The sequence below is a fragment of the Muntiacus reevesi genome, chromosome 7 (genome assembly GCF_963930625.1).
Source record: "Muntiacus reevesi chromosome 7, mMunRee1.1, whole genome shotgun sequence".
In the NCBI taxonomy this organism is placed as follows: Eukaryota; Metazoa; Chordata; class Mammalia; order Artiodactyla; family Cervidae; genus Muntiacus; species Muntiacus reevesi.
The window spans coordinates 42,926,698-42,949,271 of record NC_089255.1 but is presented as its reverse complement, the minus strand read 5'-3'; the positions used below and the strand labels follow the sequence as shown (position 1 = coordinate 42,949,271).

The 22,574-nt window shown below is 36.6% G+C and overlaps 1 protein-coding gene across 3 annotated transcripts in view; it reads right to left on the bottom strand.

Annotated features, from left to right (window-relative positions):
- The window catches only part of FRMD6 (FERM domain containing 6), a 78,996-nt gene that overhangs the window by 27,947 nt on the left and 28,475 nt on the right, over positions 1-22,574 (bottom strand). For 2 of the 3 annotated variants that reach the window (XM_065940324.1, XM_065940325.1), the window contains exons 2-5: positions 11,930-12,174; positions 6,131-6,221; positions 3,145-3,248; positions 2,116-2,192 (exon numbers count right to left, since the gene is read on the bottom strand). In XM_065940324.1, the coding sequence (XP_065796396.1) occupies positions 2,116-2,192; positions 3,145-3,248; positions 6,131-6,221; positions 11,930-12,028 (371 nt within the window). In that variant the 5' untranslated portion in view covers positions 12,029-12,174. The remainder of the gene's footprint in view (positions 1-2,115; positions 2,193-3,144; positions 3,249-6,130; positions 6,222-11,929; positions 12,175-22,574) is intronic. The other variant, XM_065940326.1, reaches the window with a different exon arrangement.

The window sequence follows — 22,574 nt, the reverse complement described above, 5'->3', positions numbered from 1 at the left end:
TCATTCAGAAGATGGAAAAAAGATCTGAATCATCCCACTCCAATGTGGTAAATAAATACTACATTGAACACATATTAGAAGAGAAGCCTAGGCATTCATTGTCTGTATTAAAACAACTTTGCTACCATGATGTTGCACACACAACATAAATAAGGACAAATCTGGGGACAATCCTGGTTTTAATGTCATGCGTCCTTTTTTGTTTTGTTTTTCATCTGAGCAAATTACAAATACATTAGGCCCTTTAAAAAAAAATCTCTATTTATATTCTCTACAAGAAAAAATTTGCTTGACTATAGTTTTTTTCCCCTCTAAAAATGAATGAACTGAAAACTCTCTTAAAATCCTTAAAAAAAAAAAAATTAAGCAGATGTTACTTTATGGATGTGCTTTTATAGGTACATGCCACAAAATCATGACAGTTCTCACAAACGGAAATAGTAATAGTGCACTCATTACAATCTGTTGAGGTCAGAAATAAATATAGTTCCCATTAAATACACTAAGGAGTGCTGACTGGGTAAAAACACAGTCAAGCTCCAAAAAATGTCACAGGCAAACAGGACGCCTCTGTGATCAAAGTAAAAAGGCAAGGGAAAAAAAAATGTGTGTTTGTGTTATGTATTTAATGAGTATTTGCCTCCCTATTATTTTAGGTTGAATGTTTACCTGAGATTCATAGCTCATTAGTTGATGATAATAAAAACATATGGGTTTATTTTAACCAAGATCATGTTTAAGAATGAAGAATTTAAAAATAAAGCATTTATGTAATCTTTTCCCCTTGGGACAGAGTACTTTTCAGAGCACTTCTTTGTATAATGCTGAGTACACAGCATTTGGACTAGTTCAACACTGGAGAAAAGGGCAGAAGTATAGGGGTTAATGAAACATTCATTAGTCCCAGGGGGCTAATTAGTGGCTCAATACTATACTTTTCTTCTTTCCAGCACATTCCATTCCAATTATGTACACTGAGTAAAGATTTTATACAAACTGAGAATAGCTAAAAAGGTTTCTCTGCCTTTAAAAACATCCTATATGGGCTCATATTTTTTACTTTTTAATTTGCTTGTGGCAATAATATAAATATTAAGAGCAAATCTCAGATACAACTCATTAGTTAAATGTATCTTTGTCCCTTTAACATGGGATTTCTCAAAATTTAAAAATAAGTAACTGAAACACAGAGTTCACATTTCTAGTAATTTCTACCAGGTGACAAAATCACCTCTGAAAGTCTTCCAGCCTGAATCCTCCTATACAAATGTTAATCTGAGCTTCTGAACTGGTGACTTCTGGGTCTGTATCATGTGCAGTGTAGTATTCAGGCACCCACCTCCAGAAAAGGAATCAGTTACCTGCCCTTGCCAAACTGCATCTAAGATTCTCACAGGATAGCTACATTGGGTGTAATCTTAGCTTTAAAGATACTGCCAAGCACAGAAGCAAGACCCCAAAGGTGAAAAGAAAACCAGGCAATATAAACACCCATGCAATTTTATAGGACAGAGTTCTCGCTGCTGTCCCTTTTCTCACCCCACCACCAGAAAAGAATACAACGCATTAACCAACCTCTCCTCTTTTCACAAAAGTGCTAGTTCTTCCTTAAAGGAAGTACCTTTTCAGTGACTGATCTGTTACGGAAAATGTGGAGTAGAGAAAATGTGAGCTGGTGATACTGTTAACAATTTCACTGATAGTCTAACATTACCACTCCGTTCATTCAACAAGTATGTATTGAGTGTCTACTGTTACCTCTGTTTTAGGGACTGAAGATACATGTGTGTGCAAAAGTTTTTTTTTTTTTTTTTAAACCCCTGTTCTTGGGACTTCCCTGATGGTCCAGTGGTTAAGACTGTGTACTCCCAATGCAGGGGGTCCAGGTTTGATCCCTAGTCAGGGAGCTAAGATCCCACAAGCTGAAATTCAGAGCGTGTGTGCTGCACCTAAGACCCTGCACAGTCAAGTAAATTAATTAAAAAAGAAAATCTCCCTGCTCTTTTATATTCTAGCAGGTGGAGACAAATAATAAACACAAGTACTTTATTTGATACATTAGAAGATGAGTACTGTGGAAAAGGAAAGGTTTGGAATTTCTCCTTGTCCTCATACCTGATCAATCGACCATTTTCCACATAATACTGCACACGGAAGTGGATGATCATAGGAGGTCCAAACTGATCAATTCCCTAAACAAAGACATACGCAAAAACCAGGCTGTTTTTAGTTACTTCAAAAGTGGGTTTCAAAAACAACAAATATCATTTTCAAGACACTTTTTAAACATTGAAAGGTCTGATCTACTTCAAATGAGTAGGGGCTTCCAATAGATATGCAGTTGTCCATGCAGAAATAGGAAGTTATAAAGCATCATCACTACCTGATACTCATTCACTGTAATGCCAGTGACAACATAAGGGAAGATAAAAATAAATGCCAGTGGAAAGTTCTAGCTGAGATCCAGCTCCTCTCCCAGCTCTGTCCCCTGTGGTGACCATTTGCTCCTCATTACAATGTTCTCCTGTTCCTCTGACATTCCACATACCAAATTCTAACACACTGTTTGTTTATTTAGACATTCATGTTCCTTACTTTGTAGTTGGCTTTGAAGTAGCCTTCAGTTTATTCCAAGAATTCTTAAATACAAATTGGAGGATCAAGGATTACACACTGGGGATTATTACTGTTTTGTGAGGGTGATCTTGAGAACACTAGGTAAATTTCCAGTGAATGTTCTCCTATGCAAATGCAAGGCACGGGTTCAATAAAGTAATAAAATACCAATGTAGAGATAGTAAAAGCAGATTTTAAAATGACTAATAATTTCTAGACAGTCAGTTTTGATGACTAATGTGGCCAAAGAAGAGGAACAAATATTTTTCCCATGATTTTCATTTCAAGACATTATCCCAAAGTTATGGAAAAGTTATTGTCCAATATTATTTTAGCAGATGTTCAAAATCTTTTGCTACATGCTATAAGCTATTAATCCTTCACTAATGTGATATTTTAGAACTTATAATTCATATCCCTTTCCAAATCTTTACTATATAAAGTGTTAAGATGTTTTCCTAATGTATAACAGCTAAAATAAACCTTTTTTTAAAATCAAAATAATTTTGCTGATAAATGTAATCTCACCCAAGTGACTTCGTATTGTCGTACCTTGCTGGCTTCTTTCTTCCATTCTTTTGGACAATACTTATAAAGCTTTTGTGACAACTCCATATATACGTGTTCATTATCTGCACATTAAAAAAAAAAAAGGAGACCAGATGATAAAGGATAGATTTTTTTTTAAAAGAAAAGAATATACAAAGAAGTGGGTTTTTCAAAAAAAGCCTCAAGCTTTCTGAATGTTCTCTGAACACACATATCACCAAGAAAACTCAAAACATAAAACAATATAAGGTTCTATGGGATAGCTATTAATGACATTACTATTTTGCTTTTGCAATAAAGAACATGTATCACTGAAAATGTTAACATTTAGAAGAAATGTTAGATTCCTATTCTTGCTTTTACTTAGTTTCCATGGTCATTATAACTTATAGTTTAACTTCCAACACTGTGGGTGTTACTCAGTCTTAGAAAAACATGCTTTTGTTTGGTTCACAGAGGATTCATCTCATAAGTGCAAAGTAATAAAAAAGGGCAGAAACAGCATCTTAACTGCTATGTAAGAAACTAAAAAAAACCTGATGATAAGTGATTTGCTTCCAAGTGAGGAGCTTGACCCATGTGTTTTGTGAAGAGACGTCTCTAATACTATTCCTTCTCTGTGTTATCCACATAAAACACAGAATGACAAAATGATAAAGCATTACTTGCACTGCTTTTGGGGTTGATCTTGTGGGAAGAAGAAAATAATCTTATGCAAAACAAGAATGGATGCCAAAATATTTCTTCAAAATATTAATGATGTTCTTAAGATGAGCAGAAAATAAGACTGCTAAGTAACCCATGTAAAAATGATCTAAACATGTGAAAACTAGCTAGTAAAAAGTGCAAAATTTTTCATATTTCCCAAATGGACTCTTATGAAAAATATTCCTATCTTGTACAAAGTTTTCAACTTTTTTTTTCTTTAAACTCCTTCCTTTTTCTCTAACCATCACCTTGGGGTCATGCTCATGGAAAGTCCTGCATAAAAATGTACTCATTGTGGAAGAAAAGTGTGTCTCTCTGACACTCCAAGGATAACACATGCCCACACTATCACTCATGACTGAATATTGGAGTTTGACAGAACAAGTCAAACATTTGACTAGAATAGGAAGGGTAAAGCCACCCTTTGTCAATGAATGTCATAATAAGTCAACCAGTGTGGATGAAAGGGGTAAAGAAGAAGTCCAAGAGATATGAAGATGCTACTAAAATCCATTTATCACATGAACTAAAACCATCTCCCATTTCTACTATGTTACCAATTAAACATGAAATGGACAAGATCAGACAACCTTCCTGTTGAAACTGATTTGTTTTTGGCTTGCGTTCCTGTCTGAAGAAGCAACATAATGAAAAGAACTGAGATTGCTTGCCATAATGGCACATATACGGTTTTTTAAACTACCACTGTGTTTCTACCATCCAGCAGTTTGACCAGAGCTGTATACTTTCTCAAGCACACATCAATCCTACAAAGCAGGTGAAGCAGTGATTTCCATTTGACATGAGAGAAAACTGAAATGGAGAGAAGGCAAGGGACATGTCTAAAGCCACATAGCTAGCTAGTGGTAGAACCTAAATCAGAACCAGGTCATCTGATGCCTGTTCCAAAGTTCTTGCACCATCCTGCAATCTCTCTTCTAAAAAATACATCTCAAAAACTCTTATTTTGAAAACCAAGGAAACTGATTTTATGAGACTGACTTGCTGAACAGCAAAGATCAACAGTCTGTCTGTAGCTGAAGTAAGAAGAATTAACTCTGTAGGGCATCTTATTTCCTCTAGGCTCTTCCTTGAAAGAATGACTGAGGTGTATACCAATATAAAGATGGAGCTGGACATTTGTGTTTTTGCTGCCTCCATTATTCACAGGAAGAAACTGAAGAGCAAATGGTTGGTTCCTTTCTTCTTGATGTATTCCCTGCTCCACAGTCTCTGGCTTCTTGGAGCTGTCTTTTTAGATAAATGAAAACAGCTCACATTTTGGAGCTAAACTTATTGATCAGCTCATCATGATACACTTTCCAATTTGGGAGATCTGAGCATTTTATGGTACTAACCAGATTCTCAAGATATCATAAACCTTTAAATTGAAACCAATTTCAGTAGTAGAAAATAATTCATATCCAAATACAAAATACAGCTACATTTCACAAAAAAGGTATCCTTGAAAAACTGAGCAAAGATCTGAAAGGTTTTTGGCATCTAGAAGACTAAATTAGAGAAATTTTAAAGTATGATTTGAAAGAAAAAAGTTTTAAGGAATGGCTACACTTAAACTCTGGGAACTTAACTCTAACTAAGGTGTCACTGGCAGAGAAAGCTTATATGGAGCCCTTTACTTGAAAATCTTCTCCATGTAAAGTATACAGAAGAAACTGATCCCATATCTCCAAGTTATATGTTTTGACTGGAAAAAAAGAGAAGGGATAAAGGAAGGAAAAAAGAAAATAAGAGTAAATTAATAGATCACTTTGTTATACTATTTTCTTCAACAGTAAGTGAACTGGAATAGAGAAAAGTCAGGTTTATTATGTCTACATTTTTTTTCCATTTACTTTTATTAATTGGAGGCTAATTACCACTTTTAATGTCAAAAATTACAAAACAAATTAAATTACAAAAATAACCAAGGTAATTTCCTATAGTGCAAAGAAACAAAAATCAAGTTGGGTTCATTAAAACAAAAATAAAAGAGCAAATGCATAAAATCTAGACTCGTAAAGAGGAACCAGTTTTTGAGTTTAAACCATAATAAATTCAAGACCTAAAATTCTAAATCATAGAGGAAATACACAACAGTTGAGTTTAATATATGAATATTAGATTAAAAGCCATGATTACAAGTACTTTGACAATCACAATTACACAACAATATGCTCAATTAGGTTACAGCTATAAAATGCCATTTCCTCAGGGACAGTTGGCTAACTCCATCAGAGACGGGACTGAGACTTACTTTGTATAACACTGAGTCCAAAGAGGTGACAGTCCTTTAGCCTGAGTAGGTCACACACCTGGACCAGTAACTGGTGACATAGAATTTTGACCTATGGGAAAAAAAGACAAAAATAAAACAAACACAACTTAATAATTCAGCCAAGTCCAAACAGTGAGCCACAATCAAGCAATGTTAATGCATCCTAAATATACGCTGAAGGGACAAGCTGACACTAGCAAAACAACAGTTGGTTTATGGAAGTCACTTTAATCTACAGCTGTTTCAGTAATGATGATCACAATACAAATTTCTACAACATGGTAATAAAGTGCCAGTGCAATCTTGTACGAGACTCACAAATCTTAGGACACATGGACAAGGTGTACTCTATAGCCATGGTGCACGATAAATATGTACTTCAGAAGGAAACCAAAATAATCTAATCAAATGATCAAAATAATTAATTATCAAAATTATTGATTTGGCAAGTATTTTTACAAGGAAATTTTCATCATAGTGGTTTAAACAAAATGCTCATATACCACACAATGAGTGAATACCTAGCTTTTATTTACTTTAATCAATCACTTTCATTGACATCTTTTAAATACTAAACCAGGTTTTTTTCTGAGTCCTAGTATAATAATAAAATCATGTTAATTTGGAACATGGAGTTAAGGTTAAGTTATTCTGAAAAGTCACATGCTGAAAGATAAAACAGTCTTTAAAAGACACAGTTTTATTGACTTTTCAAATAGTGAATGAAGTATTTTGGGGGACACATAATTCTAGTGAGTCTGCCTTGTTGAACTCAGAACCACTAAAGTTTATCGGCGTTGGGACTGACATTAAGAGACCATATAAGTCAATTTCTTCATTTGATACACATATAAAAGAAAACCCAGAGAGCCTGAAGTCATGTAGTTAGTATTATCAGAGAGAGTAACTCAGAACTTTGCTCATTTGTGTATTATAATATTTTTGTATGTAAATATTATTAAAATATGTGCAACATGACAGTTCATTCTAGCTACATATATTATGTATGGCATTTCCCCTCATATTTGTACTAGTAACTTGCAACTTCTTTCTTCAATAATCATGCCAGTTACAGTTTTAATGATTACAAATCCTAAATTAGTTAACTTTGAATTAATGACTTTTTATCATACTTTAATATATAACTTAGATTCAGAAAATAAAACATGTTGAGATCTCTTAATAATTGAAGGTCAAACAATTCAGAATGGTGACAATGTCAACTGGAGTAAGAAAGATAGGTTTATGGCTCTTTTCCACATTCACTATTAATGTGAATAGTGAATTCACATTGGCTCAGCAATAAAGAAACCTCCTGCAAAGCAGGAGACATAGGTTCGATCCCTGGGTTGGGAAGATCCCCTGGGGGAGGGCATGGCAGCCCACTCCAGTGTTCTTGCCAGGGTAATCCCATGAGCAGAACAGCCTGCTGGGCTGCAGTCCATAGGATTGCAAAGAGTCAGACCCACTGAGGGACTGAGACCATATGTAATCTGAAGCACCTTATCCACTAGAAAGTGCAAAAAGTATTTATGTAAGGCCAAATAGCACCACTTCAGCTGTTTAGAAGTAACAGGAATTCCATGGAGCTGGGATAGTGTCTTATTTTATACTCAGAATATACAGCAGGCATTTAGTAAATGTCTGATGAATGAAAGCCAAGGATCTGATCTCCTGTGGGTTCCTCACCTTCCTTCTGGTCCATGACTACAAACTGCAGTACTCTGGCCCAATGTGCAGATCATTTAATACTGTGCCACTCAAGAATTTGTATCAATACAAATTGATTGTACTGAGGGGATACATTTACTAAAAGGAAATCAGTGTCACCTTCATTCACTAAAAAGACTTTGGATTTGAGTTCTGTATTACTGAAACAACACTTTATAAATAAGCTTAAATAAAGAAAATGATATAGTTATAGGAAAAGTATTTAAGGTTAAATAAAACTGAACTATATACTACAAATTTGAGACTTAAAGAAGTCTAGGACTTTAATCTTTAGCTTTGACTGTATTTTAAAATGTCATATACAAAGTACTTTGGATAAAATATGATTAAAAAGTTAAAAGAAAAATTCCAAATCACATGCTGTATTCAAAATAAACTATGTTGTACCTTTGTATAACTGTTGTTCAAATAATCTGTGCATTTCTTCCATACCTCCTATATATTTATTATTGTTCCACTAGTTTTAAATCAAGTATCTGTCTCCCTCACTGTAGACAGACGCTTTACCGTCTCAGCCACCAGGGAAGTCCTTGGCTAACAACTATCAGTTCTTGTTTAAAAACTGCAAGTAAGTAAGGCTGTGGCTCTGAAGTCTAACCTACTGTGAAAACAATTTTGAGTTTTTTACATTTGCATATTATGAGTCTTGAAGGCTACATTTTAGCTGACTGAAATTTTTCAACTTCTTTAATCTTCAGGAGCAATAGGAACTTTAAAAGGTGCCATGGAATATGAGGCATTAGGGATAAGAATGAAAGCATTATCTAAAAATATACTTTGTATGGAACTTTTTAATAAAAACAGCATCTAATTCTCAATGTCAATGGCCTGTTGAACAAGAATGTCTAAAATATGCTACAGAAAAAGAATTGTTCACTCTCGTCTCAGTGAAGAGATGTGATCTCTTAGCCACAATTTATATCACTTAAAAATTCTGTGACTCCTACATTAACATAATTTTATTTCCAAAAATTTCCAAGTTTCCATATTTAATATTTATCTGATGATTAAAATTATTTAGAACAATCCCTATTTGTTTAATTCATGGAAAATTAAAAATGATCAAAACCACATTTACCCTATGCAGAAAGGCAATATTCTATCCATTATACTTCTCAGGGAATAAGTTTTCTTTGTTTAAAAAGTGTTTAGAAATTATTTTTAAAAAGGAGCCCATTAATGGAATACTTTTTGTTACAGTTAATTTGTTCTACCACAACTCAACAAACATCACTGCTATGTTCTGAAGACAAAAATGACACTTTGTAGAAAATGACAGGCCTCTGGCAGCCCTGAGTTGGCTTTGTAGCAGTGAGGGGACCCCAAGCTACTTAACCCAGTTCCTCCTCCTCCCTCCTTTGGTCCAGCAGCTTGCTTGCTAATGAGGAGTCTGGACACGGCAGAGCTGTCCACGGACCCTGGAATAAGAACAGGTCTACATGGTGTTCAGAAGTTGAGTTTCATTAATAGAGTGAGCATACAGCTCAAAGAAATGAAAACAAGTGCTACTCCATTAAGTGCTCACTCAATGAGGCCAGACAGCAGTAAGCATGTATACATGTTGTCTTTATATCCTCACAATGTCCCTGTGAGGAGAGCAGATTATTTTCACCTTATAGAAGAGGAAACCAAAGCAAAGAACTAATTTGCCCAAGATTGCAGATGTGAAGTAGGGATTTCAACACAGGTCCCTGTGTCCCACCCTAGACTTATTATATCAGTACCTCCAAGGAGTGAAGTCCAATAGTTTGAGTATTTATCAAGCTCTCCAAGTAATTTTTTAGACATCAAGTTGTAAAATCACTGATCTATAGGAACAAATGAATTGCCTGTCAGTCTATTCTCTGTAACTATCTTCCTCAACTGAGATTTCAGTATAAATTGATTTCTTAGAAAATTATAGCCAGCTCCTAATATTCCTCATGAAATAACAGTCTTCCTTCTAACTTACCTGAGGTCAGTAATGTTTTGTTCCATATACTGTATGTGTGTACACACATATGAACACATTTATACATATTCGGCCAGGTGAAAAGGCAGAAATGGAACTGAGAGAAGTTTAAGTGCTTATACTATATGTTTATGTATATTTTAAAATTTTAGTTGACACCTTCTCTATATAACTGTTAAAAGAACACAAACAGCATATTCACGTATACATGTAAATTATATTTTAATATATTCTGACAGTGCCCATACTGAAAAAGAGAGATAATGTTGCCAATTTTAACTAGGTTTTAAAAACCAAATGCTGGAATAATAACAGTTTTATCACTTCACATCCAAAACAACTTTGGGTAATCTGAGTATAAAAGAGCTAAATCAATAGAAATTCTGCCTAAGAGACTGATAAAATTCACTCAATAGGCAGGTTTGATACTCAGACAATTCCTTTAGGCAAAAACAAGGCTACATTAGTAAATCAAGAAACTGTGGTGACTGACAGAATGAAACCAAATTAATTATGATAAGCAGAATCTTTTCCTTTAAATTTTTAATGGAGCTATTAAATGTCATATAGCTTCAGTATAAAATTTAGAAATATTCTTTTTATATGGCAATTGGGTTAAAAATACAGTAGCAAGAAGAACTAATTCAAGGCATGAACTAAGGAAATTTTTTCCTTAATTCCAACAGAATACAAAGAAAGAACATGAAAGTTAACAACAGGGAGGGGTTGACAAATGCTAGGCATGACTGTGATCACATAAAACTGTGCAGCAGTCTCTACCAAAGCTCAGCACATGCATACATCATGATTCACAATCCACTTCCAGGTATAAGCCCAGACATGTATATACACGTGTGTGTGCTCAGTCACTAAGTCATGTTCAACTCTTCTACAACTCCACGGACAGTAGCCCGTGGGGCTCCCCCGTCTATGGGATTTTCCAGGCAAAAATACTGGAGTGGGTTGCCATTTCCTCCTCCAGGGTTTCTTCCTGACCCAGGGGTTGAACCCATGTCTCCTATGTCTCCTGCACTGGCAGGTTGATTCTTTTACCACTGAGCCACCTGGGAAGCTCATATACATACGTGTATATACATAAAATGTTCATAACTATTTTATTTGTAATACCTCCAAAACTTAAAATAACCTAATACCCATCAATAATAGCTGGAGAAGAAATTAGGCATACTTATACAATGAAATATAATAATGAAAAAAAGAATTACTGTCACATGCAGTAACATGGATAACTTTCACAGGCGAAATATTGAGTATATAAAATATAGGCAGATATTAAAGTGAGCACACCACATAATTTTAGCTGCATGAAATTCAGAAATAAGAAAATTACCCTATTGTGATAGAAGTGGAAATAGATACTATCTTTTGGTAGAGATTATTGATTAGGAGGGATCACAAAAGATCTTTCTGGGGCACTAGAAATCTACTATATCTCAAGCTGAATGATGGTTACTTGGATGTATACACTGGAAAAAAGTCAGAGCTGCACATTTAACATTCCTATACTTTGCTGTAAGTAAATTATAACTCAACTTTAAAAGTAAAAACAAAAAAGTATTATATTCCTCAATGTCCAGGTTAACTAAGCGTTAACTCCAGCTCACGAACCATAAGCAAGTTTAGTGACCAAATACACAGCCTATTCTTGAAACTGGCTAGACTTAGGCTACAGCCTACTATCAAAATAAGGATCAAGATGCATGTTAAAAAGTTAGCAATTATGTATTACCATTTCATGTGTGTAGGTGACAACTCAAAAGTATTTAAAAAGCAAACTCAGATATCCATAAAACTATTTCAATGAAATATTTTTAAAAAGCAAAGTGTTTATTTTTCTATATATAATATAGTAACAGATATTCTCTAATTTTACCAGACAAGAGAATGCTAAAGACAGCTGAACTTAAGCTATCATTCAAATTTATACCTGTGTAGACAGCCTTAATACCCCAATTTTCCAGCATTATTAATGGTCTCATTCTGTGAGGATCTCATCATTAGCCAAGTCATAATTTGAATGTGGTCACTGGTGGGAACATCATCATTTAAACATTTCTAAAGTAGGATCTACTCACATTTATGATGATGTTCAGAGATTCATCATTAGGAAGGAAAATACACACACTCCGGCGGTCTTGCATGACTCTGTTGTTATGGAAGTTCAATTTGTTCATTGTGTTGTGGGCTCTCTAGTGGTCAGGGCTGGGCTCCGAGTCCTCGGCAGTTTTTCTGGTTCCGAGCACTCCAAAGCCAAACTCTGCTCCTCATCACACTCCCTACAGGAGAAGCATTGTGATATTCGACTACGTGGGTTTCATAGCTGTAAAAAAAAGAAAGTCCAAAAGGAAGGAGGTTGTGAATGAAGATGGCAAGACTGGTGAATAGACAGATGGGGAGAGGAGCCGCAGCAGGACAGGGCACAGCACGTCTCTCAGTGAGGCCCGCCTCGTCTAATCGCTGAGATTGCACGGGCGTGTACTCTGCACTTTGCCCGCTACCAGGTGTTTGAAAACTTACATTCACAGTCATGAATTTAACATAAAACCAATGAGTGTCTCTACATTCAAGGTGATACTGTGTACTGCAGGGCTTTCAAAAGCAGAGCCTGCGTTTGAGAAGTTTCTAGTCTCATATGGAAGGGTCCTGGAATAATCGAACAAAATGACAAAGCAGCAATAACAACACAATTCTCAATCTCTCTCCAGTTTTTCCTCCATTACAATCAAACTCAAATAAATGTCTTGGATCTTACATTATATTCCTTCTTCAACCACTGTGGTCTGGCTTCCATTTCCTTCTTCTAACCAGCATGACTTTACCACAGGAAGCCAGTGATCTCAAGACCATGAGGAGAAACCATAGCATTCACTTTGATTGACCTCAGTATGTACAACATTTACTGAGGCTATTAAGTCCTCCTTACAACCTTTTTCTCTCAGTTTCTACAATGCCGCCCTCTCTTCTCATTCTCTAACCTGGCAATGCAAACTTTATTTTTCTGTTATTTCACCAACCAGTTAACACACAGAGATAACATGATTGTCTATAATAAATATTTGTATTTATTTTATATGGTGGATTTTGGATACTTCTCATATCTAACCGGTTTATTAAACCATGTAATTTTACTTTTTAAATTCTCTCAGATATTCAGTGTAAACAATTTTGCTTTCAAGTTATAAAGACTTTACCACCAATTTTCAATAACCACACTTTTTATTTCTGTCTCATGTCTCACTGCATTGGCAAGACTTTAAGAAGAATTTTAAAACACTGGTGGATATTTTCTACTTTTAATGAATGTGTCTAGTGTTTCATATATTATTCCTAATACAACACTATTCAACTGAGGTATGTTAAGACAACTTGCCTGTCAAACCAGTAGTAATCATTTATATGGTTCCTTTACAGCTACATTTGTAGGATATGTAGGGATTTCCAGGAATATGGATTAGTTTTTTCTAGCAGAAAGCATAACCATATAGTTTTAATAGAAGAGCTATTATCACTGCACATATAAATCAAAGCATAAATGAGGCAGAATCTTGGCTTATTTGTTTAAGGTGCAATGTCCATCTGTTATCAGCAGGAAGACAGGAGAGAATATATTCTTAGATGGCACCATAAGTAAATGTAAACTAGTATTTCTTTTTAAAGTATAAATAAAATACCATCCACCAGGGAGTTACTCAAGGCTAAATAAAAACATGTACAGTATTTCCTTAGGAAGGAGACCAAAAGCCCCATAGAAGTATTCTACATTTCTTAAAGCATAATGGCAATTGTTTCACATTAGGCTGTAGCCAGTATATCACCCTACAGGGTCACCAGAGGAAAGTGCTACAGTTCTCTCCAGTATGGGATGGCTAGAATGGCTGGCCTATGTCTTCTATGAACACAAACTAACTGCACTTCAAATCCAACCATTCAGCTGTAGAATGCACACTTTAAACAATTCCAAAGCAAAGAGGGACATAAGTGAACCATGCCAAGAAACAGAGGAAAATAATAGAATGGGAAAGACCAGAGATCTCTTCAAGAAAATTAGAGATACCAAGGGAACATTTCATGCAAAGATGGACACAATAAAGGACAAAAACATTACGGACCTAACAGAAGTGGAAAATATTAAGAGGTGGCAAGAATATACAGAAGAACTATACAAAAAAGGTATAAATGACCCAGATAACTATGATGGTGTGGTCATTCACTAGAGCCAGACATCCTGGAGTGTGAACTCAAGCGGGCCTTAGGAGGCATTACTACAAACAAGGCTAGTGGAGGTGATGGAATTCCAGCTGAGCTATTTCAATCTTAAAAAATGATGCATGAAAGTCCTGCACTCAATATGCCAGCAAATTTGGAAAACTCAGCAGCGGCCACAGGACTGGAAAAGGTCAGTTTTCATTCCAATCCCAAATAAGGGCAAGGGCAAAGAATGTTCAAACTACCGCACAATTGCACTCATCTCACACACTACCAAAGTAATGCTCAAAATTCTCCAAGCCAGGTTTCAACAGTACGTGAACTGTGAACTTCCAGATATTCAAGTTGGATTTACAAAAGGCAGAGGAACCAGCAATCAAATTGCCAACATTTGCTGGATCACAGAAAAGGGAAGGAAATTCCAGAAAACATCTACTTCTGCTTCACTGACTAAGCTAAAGTCTTTGACTGTTAGGATCATAACAAACTGTGGAAAATTCTTCAAGAGATGGGAATACGAGGCCACCTTACCTGACTCCTGAGAAATCTGTATGCAGGTCAAGAAGCAACAGTTAGAACTGGACATGGAAGAACGAACTGGTTCCAAATTGGGAAAGGAGTATGTCAAGGCTGTATATTGTCACCCTGCTTATTCAACTTATATGCCGAGTACATCATGAGAAATGTTGGACTGGATGAAGCACAAGCTGGAATCAAGACTGCTGGGAGAAATATCAATAACCTCAGATATGCAGATGACACCACCCTTATGGCAGAAAATGAAGAACTAAAGAGCCTCTTGATGAAAGTGAAAGAGGAGAGTGAAAAAGTTGGCTTAAAATTAACATTCAGAAAACTAAGACCCTGGCATCTGCTCCCATCACTTCATGGCAAATAGATGGGGAAACAATGGAAACAGTGAGAGACTTTAATTCTTTTTGGACTCCAAAATCACTGCAGACGGTGACTGCAGCCATGAAATGAAAAGATGCTTGCTCCCTGGAAGAAAAGTTATGACCAACCTAGATGGCATACTAAAAAGCAGAGACATTACTTTGTTGACAAAGGTCCATCTAGTCAAAGCTATGGTTTTTCCAGTGGTCATGTATGGATGTGAGAGTTGGACTATAAAGAAAGTTGAGTGCTGAAGAATTGATGCTTTTGAACTGTGGTAGGAGAAGATTCTTGAGAGTCCCTTGGACTGCAAGGAGAGCAAACCAGTCAATCCTAAAGGAAATCAGTCCTAAATATCCTTTGGAAGAACTGATGCTGAAGCTGAAACTCCAGTACTTTGGCCACCTGATGTGAAGAACTGACTGATTTGAAAAGACCCTGATGCTGGGAAACATTGAAGGAAGGAAGGAAGGGGATGACAGAGGACGAGATGGTTGGATGGCATCACTGACTTGATGCACATGAGTTTGAGTAAGCTCCAGGAGTTGGTGATGGACAGGGAAGCCTGGCATGCTGCAGTCCATGGGGTTGCAAAGAGTTGGACACGACTGAGCGACTGAACTGAGAATGATGTTCTCAGGCATACTATCTGAGAAATACAGTTCTAAATAACTTCATAGCCAAATATTATATTTCATGGCAAACTTTCTTCCCTATGCATAGATATATTCCAACACTTAGGCCTCCTCTCTGATATTAAATATGAGATAATTTAATAGAAGCTTCCCTGATAGCTCAGTTGGTAAAGAATCCACCTGCAAGGCGGGAGACCAAGGTTCAATCCCTGGGTTGGGAAGATCCCCTGGAGAAGGGAAAGGCTACCCACTCCAGTATTCTGGCCTGGAGAATTCCATGGACTATACAGTCACAAAGAGTTGGACATGACTGAGTGACTTTCACTTTCACTTTTTCTGATATTAAAATCTTTTCAAGAGATTATAAGCTATGATTAAATGCAACTTAAATTCAAACCATTAAGTGATATTAATCCCAGTAAAATTATTTAAGTCTACACTTCAAATTGAGCTACTCATATAATTTTCCATTTCTAATTAAACCAATTAAAGGGGGTTTATTTCTACTGACCTACTTTCTAGAATTTAAAAAACAAACTAGGGAAAAATATCTTCTGAAAGGGGATGCTTCCAGAGCTTCATTAAAACAATTTAAAAACTCCATGGGTACAATTTTTATTTACTAGTTTGCTTATGGTTCAATAGTACAGTATAAAAAAGGACTAGAAGAGGATTATAAAGCAAATTAATAAAAGCAGAGTTAAGAAGCAGTTCATTGCTGCTTTTATGCTTTGAGGATAGCAAACTAGTAAAGCCCTGAAAGAGAGACAGTATTAAGATTTACTTTACCCAAGCCTGCATTAAAGTTGATTAAAAGGTTCCACTGAAATAGCAAAATCCCCATATCTCTAACATGCTTCAGTGTAAAATTTAAAGTTAGAGAGTCCTAGGGGAAAGATTTAACACTAAATTTATACCAATTTTAACCATAGAATTTAGCCTCTGAGCCATTGGCTACTTATTCTTTATCTTAAGTTCCAAAGCAGTCACAGGAGGGCACATTTCCTACTCCGGGGCAGCCCTTGTGTTCAATAATCTAGGGATAGATTATCTGTGAAGAGTAAACCATGTTATAATACCATATTTACCAGACAACAAAAGAACAGCTAATATGGTGCTCAAACCCCATCCTGCCATCTTTGTTGTTGTTCAGTCGCTAAGTCATGTCTGACTCTGTGACCCCATGGACTGCAGAACACCAGGCCTCCACGTCCTCTACTATCTCCAGGATCAAGTTCATGTCTGTTAAGTCAGTGATGCTATCTAACCATCTCATCTTCTGCCACCCTTTTCTCATTTTGCCTTCGATCTTTCCCAGCATCAGGGTCTTTTCCAGTGAGTTGGCTCTTCACATCAGGTGGTCAAACTGTTGGAGCTTCAGCTTTAGCATCAGTACTTCCAATGAATATTTAGGGTTGATTTCCTTTAGGATTGACTGATTTGATCTCCCTGCAGTCCAAGGGCCTCTCAAGAGTCCTCTCTAGCACTACAATTCGAAAGCATCAATTCTTCGGTGCTCAGTCTTTTCTATGGTCCAACTCTTACACCCATACATGACTTTTGGAAAGACCATAGCTTTGACTATACAGACCTTTGTTAGCAAAGTGATGTCTTTGCTTTTTAATACTCTATTTACATTTGTCACAGCTTTCTTTCCAAGAAGCAAGCATCTTCTAATTTCACTGCATAATCATTGTCCACAGTAATTTTGGAACCCAAGAAAAGAAAATTTGTCACTGTGTCTACTTTTTCCCCTTCTATTTGCCATGAAGTGATGGGACTGGATGCCATGATCTTTGTGTTTTGAATGTTGAGTTTTAAGCCAGTTTTTTCACTCTCCTCTTTCACCCTTATCAAGAGGCTCTTTAGTTTCTTTTCACTTTCTGCCATTAGAGTGGTGTCATTTGCCTTTCTGAGGTTGTTAATATTTCTCCTGACATCTTTATGAATACCCAAGTTTCAAATTACTTGTTAATTTCCCTACTCAAACTTTAAACCCACATTATTTTAAGTTCCTTACTTCCAGATAAGCACACTAATTATAAAGTTACTTCATTTCTTTTAAGAATCAGGAAGCTCACATGTGGTAGGGACATTCAATGCTGATTTTGAGTTTTTAGAAACTATTGGATATAGCCTTTAAAACTGTGTCACCTTGGAATAAAAGTATGAACTTTACTTCAATATAATGTATCAGTTGGTCTGTCAGTTGTGATGAAGATCTCCTACTCTTACCAGAGGTTAACAACAGGGAAAGTGGGTACCATGGGTACAGAGGAACACTGTCCAGTATATCTACAATGCACTGTCCTGTATATCTAAAAGCATTCCAAAGTTAAAAAGTTTATCTAAAAAACTCTAGGTCACCAGAAATTTTCTCCTCATACAACAGGTATAGCCTCACTTTGAATGGAGTCAAAGGAAGATCCTTAATTCTGAGACTGTCACCCTAAAAAAAGTTAGGTGGTAATTTGATAAGAAAATTACTATAACATCAGCATGGTTAGCAGGCATATTTCAACAGTCAATAAGGTATCTTTATTACCTAACAAAAATAAGGCAAATAGCATCTTGGAAAGCTGGGTGGCAGACAACTCTGTTTTTTAATTTAATCACTACATATTCATGAAACTCAAATTATATACACAGCATTGTGGTATTTACTTGGCATAGAGCAGAACACAAAAGCAATGGAAGATGTGCCCCCTACTCCCACGAATTCACCATCAAGTTAGGGCTATAACAGGGCCAGGATGCTTAGGATAATGACATTGTGTCCCTCCTTCCCATGAGCACACAGACTCTGATGGACACTTCCGGGAAGACGTAACAGATGACAACACTAGGTGTATGAATACTGTGGCTAACATCACTGTGGAATAAAAAGCACATAGTCTTTTACTCAATGTTTTCCTAAAAGTGGTATCAAAATGGCTTTGTTGTTGTTCATTCATTCATTCATTCAGCATATACAGCTACTATGTGCCAGGTGTTGCTGTAAGTGCTGAACACACAGCAATGAATAAAACAAATACTCAACTCTGATGGAGACAGACGATATATAATGTAGATGGTGACATGTACTGTGAAGAAAAATAAATTCAGAGTAGGTGAGAGAGCTGATGAAGAGACTGTGGTGTGGTCATGTGGATGCTATTTCATACAGAGTACTCAGAGGAAGCATTTCTGACATTTGAGCAGATATAAGAATTAAGAGAGCGATGTAATTTATTTCCTTTCTTCTTTCCTTCCTTCCTTCCCTCTCTCCCTTCTTCCCCTTATCCAACCCAGGGAAATTTTTTCCAAATAGAGGGGAAAATAAGTGCCAAGGCTCACTGATGCTTCAGAAAAGATAAAATAACAGTAAAAACTATAGCTAACATTGACTACATATTTGTCGCGTTTGGTCTCTAAGTCATGTTTGACTCTTTTGCGCCCCATGGACTACAGCCCTGCAGGCTCTTCTGTCCATGGGATTTCCCAGGCAAGAATACTGGAGTGGGTTGCCATTTCCTTCTTCAGGGGATCTTTCTTACTCAGGGATCAAACCTGCATCTCCTGTATCAGCAGGGGGATTCTCAACCACTGAGCCAAATGCTGACGTTAAGTACTCATGGTACATTAAAGAAAACCGACAACTCTTTGCCATGCTTCCCATGAAGAGGAGGTAGGATCTATTTCCCTCTTCTCTTGAATCTGAGCTGGCCCTGTGACTAGCTCATGCTCAAGGTTCTGCCTCATGGATAACTCAGTAGCTTGTAATTGTTATTATTATTATTTTCTGGTCTAGTTCCTCTATTCAGATCTTCTTAGAGCAGGGTCCCTAGTCTGTGAGAGTGTGAGTGTGTGTGTGTCTATGTGTTTAACTTCCAATGGCAGGTACATAAGTATATACTAATTAAAAGTGGCTTGACTGGTTTACTACACACATGTCCTTGGACAAGGAAGATTATACAGCAGGGGTTCTTAACCTTGGCACTACTGACATTATGGGCCAAACACTCTATGTAGTGAGGGGCTGTCCCATGCACTGCGGGATGGTCAATGTTCATCTCTGACCTCTGCCCACTAGATACAGAGAGAATCCCCCTCAACTCCCAGCAGTGACAACCCAAAATATCACTGGACATTGCCAAATATCCAACTTGGGGGCAAAATCACCCATTGCCGGGAACCAATCATTGAGAACGTTTCCTTAGAGTCACAACAGGCTGTTCTTACCATGTAGTTAATTTTTTAAGCGGTGAAAGAAAAGTGTTAGTCAGTCGTGTCTAACTCTTTTGTGACCCCATGGACTGTAGCCCACCAGGCGCCTCTGTCCATGGGATTTTCTAGGCAAGAATACTGGAGTGGGCTGCTATTCCCTACTTCAGGGGATCTTCCCAACCCAGGGATCAAACCAAGGTCTCCTGCATTGCAGGCAAATTCTTTACCAGTTGAGCCACCAGGGAAGCAAACTCCTACCAAACATACATTTTCCAACTAAACGTCAGCAACTTAGTTTCAAACTTAGAAATCTGGTTAATTTTTCAACCACTTGAAAATGTTCAAGGCCACTAGCTTCAGAACAGTTTTGAAATTTAGCCTTCTTGAAACTTCAAGTTTTAATGCAGTGTATTGCCAAACTTCTCATGTAAGTAGACTTCCATGTAAGCAGACTTCCATTATTACCAGGTAACATATATATAACGCACACATTCATTTAAAGCAAACCAAGTATACAGAACAATTAATTCATAGTAATAATTTTCAGTAACAAAAGAATATCTCATCTTGAATACTAATTTGTGGGTGATTAGTCCTCTCTTATTAAAGACCACTATGTGTTTTTAAAGAACCTCTTGATGAAAGTGAAAGAGGGCAGTGAAAAAGCTGGCTTAAAACTCAACATTAAAAAAAATAAGATCATGGCATCTGGTCCCATCACTTCATGGGAAACAGATGGGGAAAAAATGGAAACAGGGACAGACTTTCTTTTCTTGGGCTCCAAAATCACTGCAGTTGGTGACTGCAGCCATGAAATTAAAAGACATTTGCTCCTTGGAAGAAAAGCTGTGATCAACCTAGACAGCATATTAAAAAGTAGAGACATTACTTTGCCAACAAGTCCATCTAGTCAAAGCTATGATTTTTCCAGCAGTCATGTATGGATGTGAGAGTTGAACCATAAAGAAAGCTTAGCGCCAAACAACTGATGCTTTTGTGGTGTTGGAGACTCTTGAGAGTCCTTTGGACTGCAAGGAAATCCAACCAGTCAATACTAAAGGAAATCAACCCTTAATATTCATTGGAAGGACTAATGTTGAAGATGAAGGTCCAAAACTTTGGCCACCTGATGGAAAGAACTGATTCACTGGAAAAGACCCTAATGCTGGGAAAGATTGAAGACAGGAGGAGAAGGGGATAACAGAGGACGAGCTGGTTGGATGGCATCATCAAATCAATGGACTTGAGTTTGAGCAATCTCTGGAAGATGGTGAAGGACAGGGAAGGCTGGCATGCTGCAGTCCATGAGGTTGCAAAGAGTAGGACATGACTTACGAGACTGAACAACAAAAACAACACACTATATAAGCAGCTGTGTATGAAATGCAGTTACTGTAATACAGTTATTGTATGTAAAGTGTGAAAATATGTAAACATATGTGTGTATCTATTTTAAATATGTAAGTATACATATTTCTTGTTTAGTCACTAAGTTGTATTCAACTTTTTGTGACCCCATGAACTATAGCCTGCCAGGCTCCTCTGTCCATGGGACTTTCTCAGGCAAGAATACTGGAGTCGGTTGCCATTTCCTTCTCCAGGGGATCTTCCCGACCCAGAATCAAACCCACATCTTTTGCTTCTTCTGCTTGGCAGGCTGATTCTTTACCACTTGAGCCACCTGGGAAACGACATTATTTTTACATAAATAGCATGTGTATGTAAATATGTATGTATAATACAAGCAATAACTATACTTGAAAATATCTATTGAATCAATAGAAAGTTTAGGTTAGGAAAGAAGCAATATAATGTGCTGCTTAAGCTTGGACCATGGAGCCTGACTGCTCCAATTTGGATGCCAGCCCTGACACCTGCCACTGCCCCTGGGCAAGACTCTTTACTTCCTCGTGTCAATTTTTCTCACTTCTGAAATGGAACTGTTGTGGACGTTATTAATTGGGTTACTGATTTACTACTAGGTAACATTCCTGATTTCCTATTATGGAAAACAAGTGGAAGAATTGCTTTTTGGTAATGTGTGCTGGTCATTATCTATTCTGTCATTAATCATATCTTGAGTTCTACAAAAAACAGTATTTCTCTCCTATTAGTAGCTAATAGATAATTTCATTTTTGTATTTAACCAATAAGATTTGATGTTATCTTTGGGCTGGGAATGGAAAAGAACCTTCCAATTGAAGTAGATGTGAATTGGTGCCAAGTACCATTTATCATACTTTACTGAATAAAATTATACGGCTAGTCTTTGGCTATAGAAAAGGGAGACTATAGGAAAGACAGGCAAAGAAGCCTTGGAATGCAACAAGAAAAACAATAAGTAAAATCATGTACTCATAAGCTGCAGTTAGCACTGTAAATTACTGCAACCAGCATGAGTTTGTAGTAAGAAGCATAAAAATGTTCATACCCTGTGATCCAGTAAGCCAATTTGAAAAATGTATAAGAAGGAAATAATTGAACCAAAGCACCACACTTGATCAAAAGCACTCAGGGAACCATTATCTATCAGAGTAAAAACTGGAAAAAAAAATCTAAATAGTCTAACAACAGCAATGGATTAGTAAATTATGGTATATCTAAAGTAGTATTAATAATAAAAAACTGCATTTACTGAGCACAATCCCCTCAAATCACAAATACCAATTACATCCAAAAATTACCCTGTTTCACTAAATACATAGTTCTGTTTATAGAACAGAACTTTCAGGAATAAAGAACTTAAAAAAAACAGTCTCTAAATCCAAGAGGTGGGGGT